The following is a 14276-nucleotide window of genomic DNA, read 5'->3' as shown; positions in this document are numbered from 1 at the left end:
GTCTTTTTGTATCTTTCAAGATGGTTTCTATCCTCAAGTCTGTCTATGTGATGTCAGGATACATGGTTTGCAGTGTGAGCCAACTTTGTATTCTTAGGAAGAAACCTGCCTGGTTGTGATGTAGGATCTTCTTAACGTGTTCTTGAATCGACTGCAAGTACTTTGCTGTGAATTTTTGCATCGTGTAGTCTTTTTTTTTCTTCAGTCTTTATCCAGTTTAGGTATTATTTAGATAATACTGCATTTAATAATTTAGGCAATACTGTCTTGGTAGATGGAGCTTGGTGGTGTTCTCTCTGCTTGGTAGAGCTGTTGAGAACTGTTGTTATCAGATCTTCCTAAAGGGTTAGTCGGATTCAGTAGTGGATCCTTCTGACCTGGGGCTTTTATTAAGTTACTGCCTCAGTCTCGTTGCTCGTTATGGCCTGTGTACATTGTCTGCATCTTCTGGTTTTAATTTTGGTAGGTTTATACTTAGAAAATTTGTGCATTTCTTTTAGCTCTAAACTGGAGTATTCTGTGATCTCCTGAATTCCCCTGGAGTCTAACAAGCCCTTTTCATCTCTAATTTTATTAATTTACATTTCTTCTGTATGTGTTTTTTTTTTGTTTTGTTTTGTTTTGTTTTGTTTTGTTTTGTTTTGTTTTGTTTTTTTCGAGACAGGGTTTCTCTGTGGTTTTGGAGCCTGTCCTGGAACTAGCTCTTGTAGACCAGGCTTGGTCTTGAACTTACAGAGATCTGCCTGCCTCTGCCTCCCGAGTGCTGGGATTAAAGGCCTGCGCCACCACCGCCCGGCTTCTTCTGTATGTTTTGATAGGCACTTGTCAGGTTGCTAATCTCTTCAAAGAACCAGCTGTCTGTTTGATTCTGTGTTTTGGTCTCTTCATCTCTTTGGTTGTGGTGACCTGTCACCGATACAAACCCTGTGGTCATCAGTATCCTCTTGGGTGATGCCTCCAAGATGCTGAGGTTTTCTCGAGCTGGGGAAGAGGATGGCAGCTTGAACAGTTGTTCAATGTCCCTGCTGCCTTCTGCCCCCTCGAGGTTATTGTAACCTGGTGCCCTCTGGTGTCCTAGCACAGAGCAATATCTGCTGAATGCGTAAGTCAATCAGAACATAACGCAAGGTCCTTGACCTAGGAAAATCCTTTCCTGCCACCAAACCTGGACATTTGTGCCCAGTCATCTTCCCACTGCGCTTTGCCCTGGACTCCCCTCTGGGCTGCAGTGGGAAGACAGGAGCAAATAGCATCAGTCACCTCCTTCGCGGACTGAAGAGACAGTCCTGACTTACTCGAGACCACATTCAGTAGCCGGAAAAGAAGAGAGTCTCAGAAGCAGACACCGCCAAAGTGAAAATGGAGAGCTTGTTACAACTCTTGACTTGAGGCAGATCCTTTTCATCACCGTGTCCACCTAGTGCTGCGTCCATGGGCTTTGGCACCTGTTCCTTGGATGTGTTTTTAAGAGTACAGTATATTTTCTGGGGGCTGGAGAGATGGCTCAGTGATTAAGAGCACTGACTGCTCTTCCAGAGGACCCAGGTTCAATGCCTGGAACCCTCATGGAGCTCACAGCTGTCTGTACTCCAGTTCAAGGGATCTGATGATTATCCTCACACAGACGTACATGCAGACAAAACACCAATGCACATAAAATTTTATATAGTAATAAAATATATATATGAAGAATATGGCATTTTTTTCTTTAAAAACACAACTCTAGGATACTTTAGGGAAGTCAGGTAACTACAGAGGACAGTGCCAAAAATGGTGTGACTCGTTATGTCTTTGCCCAAGAAAAGTGGCAGAGCTAATGGGCCATTTCTGTCCAAGCCCGCGTGTGGGTAGAAAAGAAGGAATAGGTGCTTCCCTGCCTTTGGCTCAAGCAGCTGGGGCTTGTTGACCCTGTTTTTAAGTAGTCTGGCTGTCCTTTCTGCGCAGGTTCAGTTTGAGATTTGGGTTCTGGCTCCTAGTAGGACAAAAAGCACACTTGTGGCTGGGCATGGTGGAGCCTCCTAGTGGGAGCACTCTTGCAGCAACTGGGCATGGTGGAGCACACCTTTAGTCCAGCACTCAGGAGGCAGAGGCAGGCTGATCTCTGTGTGTTCAAGGCCAGTCTGATCCACAAAGCAGATGCCAGGAGAGAAACGCTGCCTCAAAAAAAAATCACACACAAAAGAAAAAAGGAAAGCAAGAAAGCACCCTCGTGAGGGTAGTTAAGGAGCCTTATAACAGAGGGCCTTGTCACAGAGGGGCCAGTCGAGAGCCCCCATCACCTGTGTCAACTTCTCAGCTGAAGACAGCCAGTGTGACCCTAGTGGAGCACATAAGGAGGCCACCATGAGGACAGGAACCTGCTTCAGCACTCAGGACAGGGGGGATGTAAAGCCTCCTGCTGCCCACACTGCTCCCTACTCAGGCCTTTATTTTCTCCCAGAGAGAAGGAAGCAGAAACCAGGGAGGGAAGGGTAGAGGTCACCTGTGGCAGAGGGAAATGTGGGTGATAGTTACTCTTCCACGGCCCGGGTTCTGCTCTGCGCACCAGCATGACCTTTTGGGCTTCTGCCGCTGAATTGGGAACCAAGTTTCGCCTGCCTCCACACTCCTTCAGGTGCTCTGAGCTCCTGCATCTCTGCCTGGTCTGCTCTGTTTTCCTTGTGTGCCTCCAAAGCTGCCAATGAGAGGCACTCTGGTTGGGGGCGGCTGGGGGCGGGGGTTGTACTGGGGCTGTTACACGTGCTCGTCTGCTGAATGTTGGACATTGACTCAGGCTGAGCCCCTCTGTCCCAGCAGGTTCATTGCAGAAGAGGCCACAGCCTCCGGGGCCAAGTGTGTGCTCACCCCCAGCCCAACCTGGATCATCGACCCCATCGATGGCACCTGCAACTTCGTGCACAGGTGAGGAGGGGCTGGGAGCTTGCAGGCTCAGGGCTCCATGTGGTCCCTGGATTTTCTTTTCAATGACCTAATTTTTGAAGACATAAATGTACAGTAGATAACTGGTCTTTTAAAAGAAAATCCTATCTTGACTTTTTAAAAGAGCTTTCCGTCAGGCAGTGGTAGCACACACCTTTGATCCAAGATAGGCGGATGGATCTCTAAGTCCAAGGCCAACCTGGTCTATAGCATAAGTTTCAGGACAGCAAGGACTGCACATAAAGAAACCCTGTCTTAGGGGTAGGGGTAGGGGTTCCGTTTGTGACTCTAAAGAATTCAGAAGGAAATTTTGTTTTAAAAATATTTTTTGCCAAACATGTTGGCACACGCCTTTAATTCTAGTGCTTAGAGACAGAAATAGGTAGATCTCTGTGAGTTCCAGGCCAGCCAGGGCCATATGGTAAGACCCTGTCTCATTTGTGTGTGTGTGTGTGCGCGCGCGCGTGCGCGCGCGTGTGCATGTATGGAAGTTTGGTACCACGCACCTGTGTGTATATGTGTGTGCATGCGTGAATGTGTGTTCGTGTGCGTGTGTGGAGATTTGGTGGCATGCACCTGTAATCCCAACACTTGAGAGATGGAGACAGGAGAATCAGGATCTCAAGGCCAACTTGAGCTACATTGAGACCCCCCAACACACCTTTTAAAAGTGTTTTTTTCCTAGTACAGGCCTATAATCCAAAGAGGCCAAGATGGAATCACAAGTTTGAGACCTGCTTTCCCCTATACTTAAAATGTTTTACTATACTTTAAAAACTGAAAACGTAATTGCCTATAGATGAAACTACGGCTTTAAGGTGTTGCCACTACAAAAGAGGTGGAGTCAGGAAAAGAGGCCTGAGTCTAAGGTACAGAGCCAGGATGTGCCAGTGAGAGCTGAGTGTCACTCCCAGGAGCTAACACATGAGTGCAGACTGGGCTTATGGGAGTAAGGCTGAAGGGCTACATAGAGGTCCCTGGCAGTGACAGGTATGGGAGCTTGTGCAAAGACCCAGCAGTACAATAGGTGACGTGACTTCCACAGAGGGCAGGTATTTTAACTTGCCATTCCCTGGAGTTGTTCTGTGTGGCCAGCACTTCCTCACCCCGAGACCCACACTCACAGGTGTGGGCTGCCTAGCTCTCTGACCCTTGTTGGCCTCCGTGCTGTACTTACCTGTAAAGTAGTTCTGAGTATACATTATAAGCATGACTGTGTAGTGACCGTTACCTTGAGAGCTCAGCCGTGCATGAGCAAGGGAACCCTTTTGATGCTGTGGAGTAGTGCCATCTGCTGCCACCAGGCTGTCACTTCACTAAAGCATAACCCCTCGGTGTGTTTTGCTGAGTGGGGTACCTCTCACTTCTGGGTTTGTCATCCGGGGTACTCAGAATAGGGGTGCAGTGTCCTATAGGGCATTCCCGCCAAGGGCCATATGTTCATGCTAAGGTCTGCTATGGCTCTGGTGTCCTTCTGGTCTCTAGTACTTCCTGATCTGCAGCCCTCAGGGGAATTGGGCTGCAAAGAGTGTCCTGAGAAGCAGGCTCTAGAGTTGACCTGGCAGTCCCAGTATGTGAAGGCCACAGCTGCAGCCTGTGACCTGAGCCATCTGAAAGCCAGCAGTGCTGGGCCCATAGCCAGCATGGCTGAGGGAACGCTGTGAGGAGCCTGCCTAGGAAGCCAGGAGGCTTGGCCTTGCCCTTCGGGGTTTCTGCACAGGATTCTGCTCGTGGTCCCACTTGGTATTTCTCCCTGTGGCTTAACAGTACTTGGTCTTTCCTTGCCCCCTTCCTGTTTTTTAAACTCCTATGATCTTAACACAAAGGACAGATTATTTGGAGACCCAGCAACAAACCGAGAAAACCAAAACCACAGCTCTAAAATAAAACTGTCTCTCTACCACTGACTCGCCTGCTGTTGCCTGCTTTGGAGCTCAGGCAGGACACAGGATGGGGGCGTTAGCACTACTGAAAGGCCGCATCTGTGTGGTGGCTGCGGTCCAGCGTCTGTGACGTCATCTACTGGGTCCTCCACATGCATTCTCAAGTAAGGGCTGGCCTTTTTCAAAGTCTATACCTGCTTAGGCTGCTGGGAGCCAGCAGTGTGGTTGTTACAATCATCCTAGTTAATATTATGTGGTCATTGTTACATTGTATCAGCTTTACCTCGGCTTGCAGAGCCCGGCTGTTGCTTTAAGTTAGCTATCTCACAGCACGGCTAGCTACGGCTGTTTATGTTGGAGGCAGTGGGTGAAACTGGAAAGTCATTTTGAAAGTCAAACCCAGCCAGAGCGCAGGAAGGTCCTTGTGTGTTGGATGGGAGCCTTCCCACAGCCACACCCACAGCTTCTGAGAACTGTGTCCCTGCATTAAGTGTAACCCATGCTGCTGTCTTCCCTTGCAGATTCCCTACTGTGGCAGTCAGCATCGGATTTGCTGTTCACCAGGAGGTAATGTAACCCTCCTTGTTTGGTTTCAACCTCTGCATTGCTCTTTAGCATGTACCTTAACCGTGACCAGTACATCCAAGTATGAATTTTTCAAATCCAAGAAAATAAAGAGTCACAGAAGATTTTTGTAGGGGTGTTGGTTTTGGGCTTATCTCCCAGGCTGGGCTGGCTCTTGTTAGTGCTGTGGTCTAGTCCCAGCTGCTGTGCAAAGCGATGTTCTGAGCAGATGGTCAGAATGAATCTCCATCTGACCCCGAGAGCGTGTGATCTCGTCACAAACAAGGGAGCTCCTATTTTTGGATGACATTTTTAATCTCAATATTCTATTCTTCTTTCCCTCCTGGCTATTAGTATGAGAATGTGGCCTTATCGGGATTCCCAGAGACTTTCTGAACCAAACCATAGCATGAGACCTGAGGGAAAGGCAAGGGCTGGAGGCTCATGCAGGAACATGGCAAGAGCCTTAATTCCTTGTAGTAGCATGAGCAGAGTTGGGGTCTCCATGTCTTCTACAACTGCCCCCCTTCAGAACAGCATAGCGTTGCCATCCTCAGTATCACCATACGTTCACCTCATGAGAACAAAAGTTTGCTCATACCTCAAAGCCCTTTTGGTGTAGGTTAGTAAAAATTTGAATATTGCCAGTTGGGTAAGGGCTTGATGAGCCGTTACTTTCTCTGTCTGGTGTTGTCACGAAGACTAGCAAGGGGTATCTAGAAAGTATTGCTGGAGAGCCACACACTGATGGGAAGTCCCCTCCGGCAATCAAGCCTGTCCTGTAGGGCTGGGTACCCATTTCTGAGTGGCTAAGCTTACCTCAGGGATACCTAAGACTCCGCTAAGGCATCTTAAAGCTGGGCCTGTGGGTCCTGACCCCACGCCCGGGGGCATATTAACTCCAGGTGATGAAGGTGGGCAGGAGAGGAGACAGCAGTGCTTGAGAGGGAGGCTCATCACTTCCACTTGTTGGGAGGTTTTGTCTAATTTGTCACTGTTGATTCTGCCTGCACAGGGACCCTCTCTGAGCTGTAACCATGCTCCCTGGGGCTGTCCATGGGTTCCTGGTTCCGTGGCCTCAATGGATGTGTGCTCAGCTCTTCACACACCAGCAACCTGGAGAAAACTTAAGCTGTTTTGTTTTTTTTTTCCAGTCACAGCCAGGGAGGGGAAGGAAGGGTAGAGGGTGATGAGAGAGAGGCCATTCTAAAGATTGAAACTTTCAATACTTTATTATGATAACTTTTTTAATTTTATTAGTATTTATACAGTTTTAACATGTTCATCTAAGAAACGGCTTGCTTTCATGTCCAGGTGTAGTTTGAAGCCGGCTTTTCTCCATTCCTTTTTGGAAGGCGGTTTCTGTCCCATTGTCATGGTTCTGGTTCCAGCTCTAAGAGGAGCCTTCGTTTTTTTACACCGATGTTACTTCCATGTCAAGGAGTGACGTGCGTCCGCTTTCTTCCTGCCCCTTACAGCTGGAATTCGGAGTGATTCACCACTGCACAGAGGAGCGGCTGTACACCGGCAGGAGGGGCCAGGGTGCCTTCTGCAATGGCCAGCGGCTCCAGGTCTCCAGGGAGACAGGTGGGGTTCATTCAGCTCCTCTCAGGTCATTTCCGATAGAGATAGGGGAGTGGGAGACGCCCAGTGTCACCGTTACACAGATGGGGGTGGCAAGAGTGCAGAGAGTTCTAGCTCTTTTTAGGGGTGCCATGGCCCTAGTAGAAATAGACACAACTTATTCCATATAGTGCCAATGCCTGAGTGGTCAGGAGCTTTGAATTCATTATTACCTCCTCCCCTTGTATGGTGTCATCTTTAAAGTGGCAATTACTGGTTACAGTTTGGTCTGGTGGTACTAAGAGAGTAGCCAAGAGGACCAGCAGAGCATCCGGGCACAGCTCAGCGGTACCCATGGCCACAGCCATTCACATTTGGTCTCTGACCTGGGTGTTAGAAGGGCAAGGACGGTGGGGATGAGCTGTGTAGAGAGTCAGTGTTTGCACGTGCCTCAGGCCTACCACCACGATCGTGGCTGTCTGTCCATGGAAAGGCTCAAGGACATGTTCGCTTGTGGGAGCTACACCCTGGAACTGCCCGCCATCAACATTGTGCCAGTGGGTGCTCTCCATCCTCCCTTTGTCCCACAGCGACTAAACGCGTATCTTTTTTGCCTATAGGATAGGTAGGATGGGCAACAGAGAAATGCCAGGATTTTCGTGTATGTTGGTGAGGTGGAGACATGGCAGGGTGCAGATTCAGAGAAGAAAAAAGGAGCCTAGAAGAGAAACAGCTGTGGGAGAGGTAGACTTTAAAACCCCCGCGCGAACACGTAATTGAGTCTGGAAAGGCATCGAGAGCGCGGGATGAAGCTGGTGATGGAGTATCTGCCCAGCATGCCCCGGTTTGCTCTGCAGCTCAGGACAGGACACGGGTGGCAGTCACGGCCTCGGCTCTTGTCTGTCTGAGTGTCAGAGGCTGCGCATCGTAAAGAGCCCCAAAGTCAGTCTCTGCTTTCTGTTTGCTGACCCTGGCATCGGTCCCAAGATGACAGCCCTTGGCTCCCAGCCTGTCTTTCACAGCCTCTTCCCTGTGCCCGTTGCTGGTTTATCTTCAGTTCCTTTCCATGTCACCTTCTCTCTGTTCCCCCACTGCTTCCTCCTCCCTGGCCAGCCCCGGAACCATCAAGGGCAGCACGAGCCTGCCTGTGAGGAGCTAGCTGACCGACTGGCTGTGGGTGAAGGCGCTGTGTGTGGTTGTGGAGAGAGGCTGGGAGAGCGTGTGTGCGTGGACCAGAGCAGAGGGAGTGGAACTCCCAGCAGGACGATTGGCCAGTCAGTGGGCCAGAAAGAATACCTGCCCTTTTCTCCCTCTCCCGGGGTTTAGTTTGGCTCTGGAGTGGTTTCAGTTCCAGCCATGCTGGCAAAAGGCATCCGTCCAAGCCTAACTGGGAAGTGCAGGGCGAGAAAGCCGATCATTAAACATGCCTGGGTGAACTTTGCTCCAGATTTCATTTGATAGGACACTCAACTATTCACACACCCGCTTCCTGGTTGTCTGCCTTCGCAGTTCGACCAGTGACTGCAGGCTCTGAGAGACCCACCCACCTCTGCTCGGGCACCTCCTAACCCTGCAAGGGGAGACTTGGTCAGGCTTCCACATTTCTGGGTAGAAAGAAGCCTGTCCCTAAAACTGCTGTCCCCACTGGTCACTCACCTCCCTTCTGCACACTGCCACACTGTGCCCTCACCCCGCCAAAGCACATTTGTGACTACACGTCCAGTGTGTGTGTTCTCAGCTCTGGTCACGGATGTCAGAGTGTTCTGGGCAGTACAGAGGCTGACGACTCCTGAGGCTATGAGAGTCAGGTAACCTCTCAGAACCCAAGCTGGCACTTCAAAAGCAGCTTCAGGTGGAAGATGGAGTGATTTGGGCGCGATCTTGGAGGACTTTAATCCCAGTTCTTAGGGAAGGTGGGAGAGGCGGGCCATTCTGGTTGCAGGACAGATTGCTAGACTACCAGAGCTATATAATAGAGAGAATCTGTCCTTTTTTTTTTTTTTTTTAAAGCTGTGACTGTAGGTAGCAGAGACGTGGTGGTACAGGCCTGTTATCCAGCATTTAGGAGGTGGAACAGGAGGTCTGAAGTCTTTAACTCTCGGGAAAGATACAAGTTTTCCAAAGTTGTCTTCTTTTGTTTTGATGTTTGAAATGGGCTCTCCTGATGAAGGCCAGACCTGCCTTGAACTTACAGCAGCCCTTCCACCTCTGGCTCCTCAGTGCTGGATCATAGGCATGCACTACCGCACCCGACACAAGCTCTCCTAGATGCCAAGCTCCGCTTGGATTTAACCTGATGATGTTGGTCATTGGTGGGCTCACATTTTCTTTCTCACTTCCAAATACTCAAGTCATAATAATTTTAGTTTATCAAAATCCTCTGACAGCTGGGCATGGAGGCACACACCTTTAATCCCAGCACTAGGGAGACAGACAGAGGCAGGACAGATCTCTTGAGTTCGAGAACAGCCTGATTACAAAGTGAATTCCAGGACAGCCAGGGATACACAGAAAAATCCTGTCTCAAGAAATCAAAATAAAAAAGAAGAAGAAGAAGAAGAAGAAGAAGAAGAAGAAGAAGAAGAAGAAGAAGAAGAAGAAGAAGAAGAAGGAAAGAAGAAAAGAAAGAAGGAAGGAGGGGAAGGAAGGAAGGAAGGTTGGTTAAACCGTGTCTTTACGGGGACTGGAGAGATGGCTCAGTGGTTAAGAGCTCTGAGTGTTCTTCCAAAGGACCCCAGGTTCACTTCCCAGCACCCACATGGCAGCTCACAACTGTTTGTAACTCCAGTTCTAGGGGACCCAGTGCCCTCATACAGACATACATGCAGGCAAAACCCCAATGTGAATGAAATAAAAATAAATATTTTTTTTAACCTTAAAAAAAAATCCTCTGGCTGCTTGCCTCCTTACTGTAAAGATTACTTCCAAAGAAAGCTCTTCTCATAGCTCAAGATTTAATGCATTTGCTAATGTTCACAGCTTCATGGTTGTGAAGGACACTGGCTGTTCTACCGTGGGTGACAGGACAACTCCATGTCTAATAGCTGGGATGGTGCGGCCGTGGGCTACTTTGGTGGGGACACCCACCTCCCGTGTTTGCTGCTGTCAAAGGCAGCCTAGCGAAGGGGACAGCCATACCCCAATTTAATGGGCGATGCTATTGGAGCAACCAGTGGGAAGTGTTGGGAACCACACTTTGAGAGTAGAAGCCTAGTTGACCCCTCAGGACGGGTTCATGAGAACAGTGCCGTCTGACTTCCTTGTGTTCAGTGCAGCTTATCATGGGCCTTTTACTTGTAAGTTTGTTTTTCTAGCAATAAGATCCAAGGCTTGCCTCTTCTGTGTCAAATGTCTAAAATGTTCCCCTTGTGTGCTGGCGCAGATAGTGTTGGCGAAAGTGAATAGTTCACAAATGGGTTTATTTTTAAGGCAGGATCCCACTGTGTAACCTAGTCTCGTAAGGTACTTTGGTTTTCTTCCTAGATGCACCTTTTTAGTGTTTTGTTAATTTAAAAGGGGTTTTTCTGGGGTGTCTTTTTGTTTGTTTCATCTCTAGACTACAGTAATTTTATTGAGGTAGACTTCAGAGCTGAGTCTGTTTTCCTAGGGACATGGTTCTTTGAATATTTCACCTCTTTTTAATTAAAAAACAAGTATTCTAGAGTTGTAATTGTTAGTATTTTTTTTTTCTTAACTGTGTTACTTTGTGTTCTGTCTTGGGGCATCTGTTGTAGGGAATTGGTGCCCTTTCTTCACGAGTCTGTTACGTGCAGATGCCCTCCTGGTCCAGAAGAGGGCGTCTAGTCTCCTGAAGCTGGAGTTACAAGTGGTCTCGAGCCAACCAGTGTGGGTGGTGGGAACCAAACTGTAGTCCTGGAAGAGCAGGAAGTTTAGCCCCTGGGGCTACCCTCTAGCTCCTAGCTTATGTTCTTTTTGTTCACGATCTAAAATAGTTTCCATTTTCCCCCTTAGCTCTGTGCCCTCTAATTTTGCTGTTTTTTTTTTTTTTATGCAGTCTTTTTCACACCATTTCTATTTTATGGGCAGGGTTTTCAAGTCTCCTTTTATTGACTGTCGAGATGGGGTTCTGCTCTTTTCGTTTACCCCTTTATAGCTGTGTGTAGGGTTCCCCCTGGTTTGCTGTAGTTCTAAAGCTAGAGCCTGCCTGTATAGACAGGAGCGAGGGGATGTGGAGTGTGGAAGGCTGTCTCGGCGGTGTTTCACAGAACAAGGCCTGCCGAGTAAAGTAACATGGTAGAGGCTGTTCCCCTGAGGCGTGAAGTCGCTGTGATTTCTACCAGAGCACCCCAAGTGTGCTCCTTCCTGCCTGCAGTGGGACCTGCTGAGGTGGGACCAGTTGCCCACGTGACACAGGGACAGGTTGCTCCTGACTTCCCCCAAAGTGAGTCTCAGTCATGCTCCTGACCCAGAAGCTAGACTTCCGGCTCAGGTACTGTCCAGCCCATCACAAATCTGGGTCCTTGGTGTGAGCACTTATATGGCCCTGGAGTGATGGCGGCCATGAGTTTCCAGGTGTCCGCCCCTCTGTGTCCAGATCGCAGCATGGATCCTAAGTCACCTCTATAGGAAGAGACCCACTCCTGTGATCAGAGAAGACAGAGGAAGTTCTTAAACCCTCATGGGAGGATGTATTTGATGAGGTCCTTTTCATCTTCAGACATGGAAGATTGCCAGTGTGGGATCACTTGACAGTGGCTGTCTTTATAAGCCGCTGGGTTCTCCTGAGGTCCGTGTGCTCCTCTGTACAGTAGGGTGCCCCTGAGAGGAGATTGGGAGGTGCTCCTCAGCAGCCAGGGCAGGGCAGTGACAGTTTGAATAGAGCAGGTTAGTGTTACCTCTGCCCGTCACAGAAGAGAGACACATGGAATTAGCCTGGGCTCAGTGTGTTTGCGCTGACGGGAAATTCTTTCTTGCAGATCTCGCCAAGGCCTTGGTTCTGACAGAAATTGGGCCCAAACGTGACCCCGATACTCTGAAAGTTTTCCTGAGCAACATGGAGCGGCTGCTGCACGCCAAGGCTCATGGGTACAGGTCCTCAGTCCCGTAGCCAGTGGGTTGAAAACCAAATGTGCTCTTGGCTAAACACTCCCAAGGGAAGTGAAGAGGCGGCACCGAGAGAGGTAGGACAGGAGGCTGCCGGCACCAGACCCAGAGAGGCGCGCCAGGCGCCATCATCCACGGAAGAAACAATGGGTCCCGCGTCCTTCTAGTCTGTGCTGGAGAGCCAAGTAACTAAGCTTGGGTCCCTGGACCAATGAGTCTTAGAGGTCTTGAAGAATCTCTCAGTGGACTTCTGTGGACCAGGGGTGTTTTTATTCCTATAGCCAGATACTGTGACTAAGGCAACTTATGGAAGACTTTATTTGGGTCTTATAGTTTTAGAGGTTTAGAATCCATGACCATCATGGTGGGAAGCATGGCAGCAGGCAGGCACGGTCCTGGAGCAACAGCTGAGAGCTCACACCTTGAAACAGCAACCCCAAGGCAAAGAGAGATGGCTGGGGAATGGTGTGTGGGCTTTTGAAACCTCAGAGCCAATACTTCCTCCAACAAGGCCACACCTCCCAGTCTTTTCCAAACAGTTCCACCAACTGGAGACCAATTATATGTGTCATGTGCACCTGGGGGCCATTCTCTCTCACAACAACAGTGTTCAATCATTTGATGTTCTGTTAGGGTATCATATTTATAAGCAGGTTGGGTCATATTCGTACCTAGACAGATGTGGTCTGTGGCCACAGGTAGACATAACTGCTAGGTAAACAGTTGTTTGTTTGGTTATTGTTTGTGTATTGGATTTTTGAGACAGGGTTTCCCTGTGTACTTTTGGCTGTCCTAGAACTCACTCTGTAGACCAGGCTGACCCTGAACTCACAGGGATCTACCTGCCACTGCCTCCCGAGTGCTAGGATTGAAAGCATATAACACCACTGCCCAGCTCTGTTGCTTATTTAATTCTCACATGTGCTTATGCCAAAATTACTTCATCGTCGTCTCCCCTTCATCTGTGTGGTAACCACCAGCCACTTGAAGGCCTACATGTAACCTTCTTGTGTTGAGTAGGGTAAACTTCAGGCCTCTGGCTGCACTGGCCACAGTTCACACTCAGGAGCCCCTGGTGACCAGGCTGAGTGGCACACTACCGTCATTGAGGAAAAAGTTCATCTACCCAGGCCTGCACTCTGTGTCCTGAGCTTGCTGGCAGAATCCCTAGCAAAGGGGTGAGGGGATGAGCATCGAGCGTGGCATGCCAGGTGCCGTCTCGCTCACCCACATCTGTCCTTCCCTTCCCTGCAGGGTCCGAGTGATTGGAAGCTCCACCTTGGCGCTCTGCTACCTGGCCTCAGGAGCCGCTGATGCCTACTATCAGTTTGGCCTTCACTGCTGGGACCTGGCAGCTGCCACAGTCATCATCCGAGAAGCGGGTGGCATTGTGATAGACACCTCAGGTAAGCTCTGTGGCCCCTGGCCACCCTCCCTACCAGAAGCAGACACTAAAGCGTGTGACACTGTGTCAGTGGATTCCCCCACTTCCTCTGAATTCTGCAGGTGAGACTACACCGGGGTGCACGGCGAGCGGTGGCCAACCAGAGAGGGCTTCGGTCCTGCCTTTCCCACACATGAGTTAAGGTCACTTGGCTAGTAACAGAAGGGGCAGCATTCCACGTTCACACCACTGTGTCACGTCCACCCTCGACCAGCAAGGAAGACGCAACACCCGGAGCTCTTCTTGCAGCAGTTTAGTCAGGACTTTATTCACAGCAATCTATCTCCTTCTCCTTCTCTTTCTCTCTCTCTCTCCTTCCGGGCAAACCTCTCCCGGCCCTTAAAAAGGCACAGGCCCGCCAACCCCGGATTGCCAGGTGGGCATTGCCCATACATAGGTCCACGCATATGCAAGCAGCTGACAATCATTGCGTGATCACAGAGAGCACTCGCTTTTGGGATCGCGGAGGGCAGAAGCCAGCACCATCAGGTGGCTCCACGCAGCTCTCTACATTGCCGTCAGGTGTGGCTCTCTACACCACTGACAGTTTCCATGTCTTCTCCCCAACAATGCGGTTGGTAGACAGCAGGTACTCCCCCGAGAGCTGCAGCCCGGAGTTGGGTCATCCCAGTACCCAGGAGTTCTGTCCTGCTGCTTTTGTGCCATGGAGTCCCAGTCGCTGGTCCTCTTGTTTAGGGCATATCTGAGCCCCATACGAATCTGCCCAACCACTCAGAACCCAAAGCCCCTCCCACCCCCCCTCCCGAGTTCTGGCAATTTTTTTTTTCTGGCAAATTTTATTAGACTAATTTTTCTTTCTTTTTTTTTTTTTTTTTTTT

General features: G+C 49.5%; 1 protein-coding gene across 2 annotated transcripts in view; it reads left to right on the top strand.

Annotated features, from left to right (window-relative positions):
* The window catches only part of Impa2 (inositol monophosphatase 2), a 33910-nt gene that overhangs the window by 16283 nt on the left and 3351 nt on the right, over positions 1-14276 (top strand). Inside the window, exons 3-7 of one of the 2 annotated variants that reach the window (XM_050157900.1) lie at positions 2794-2901; positions 5324-5369; positions 6845-6953; positions 11867-11975; positions 13248-13399. In XM_050157900.1, the coding sequence (XP_050013857.1) occupies positions 2794-2901; positions 5324-5369; positions 6845-6953; positions 11867-11975; positions 13248-13399 (524 nt within the window). The remainder of the gene's footprint in view (positions 1-2793; positions 2902-5323; positions 5370-6844; positions 6954-11866; positions 11976-13247; positions 13400-14276) is intronic. The other variant, XM_050157901.1, reaches the window with a different exon arrangement.

Source organism: Alexandromys fortis, unplaced genomic scaffold, assembly GCF_014885135.2.
Source record: "Alexandromys fortis isolate MF-2015 unplaced genomic scaffold, M_Fortis_MF-2015_v1.1 scaffold_94, whole genome shotgun sequence".
NCBI lineage: Eukaryota > Metazoa > Chordata > Mammalia > Rodentia > Cricetidae > Alexandromys > Alexandromys fortis.
This window is presented reverse-complemented; position numbering and strand designations above follow the sequence as displayed.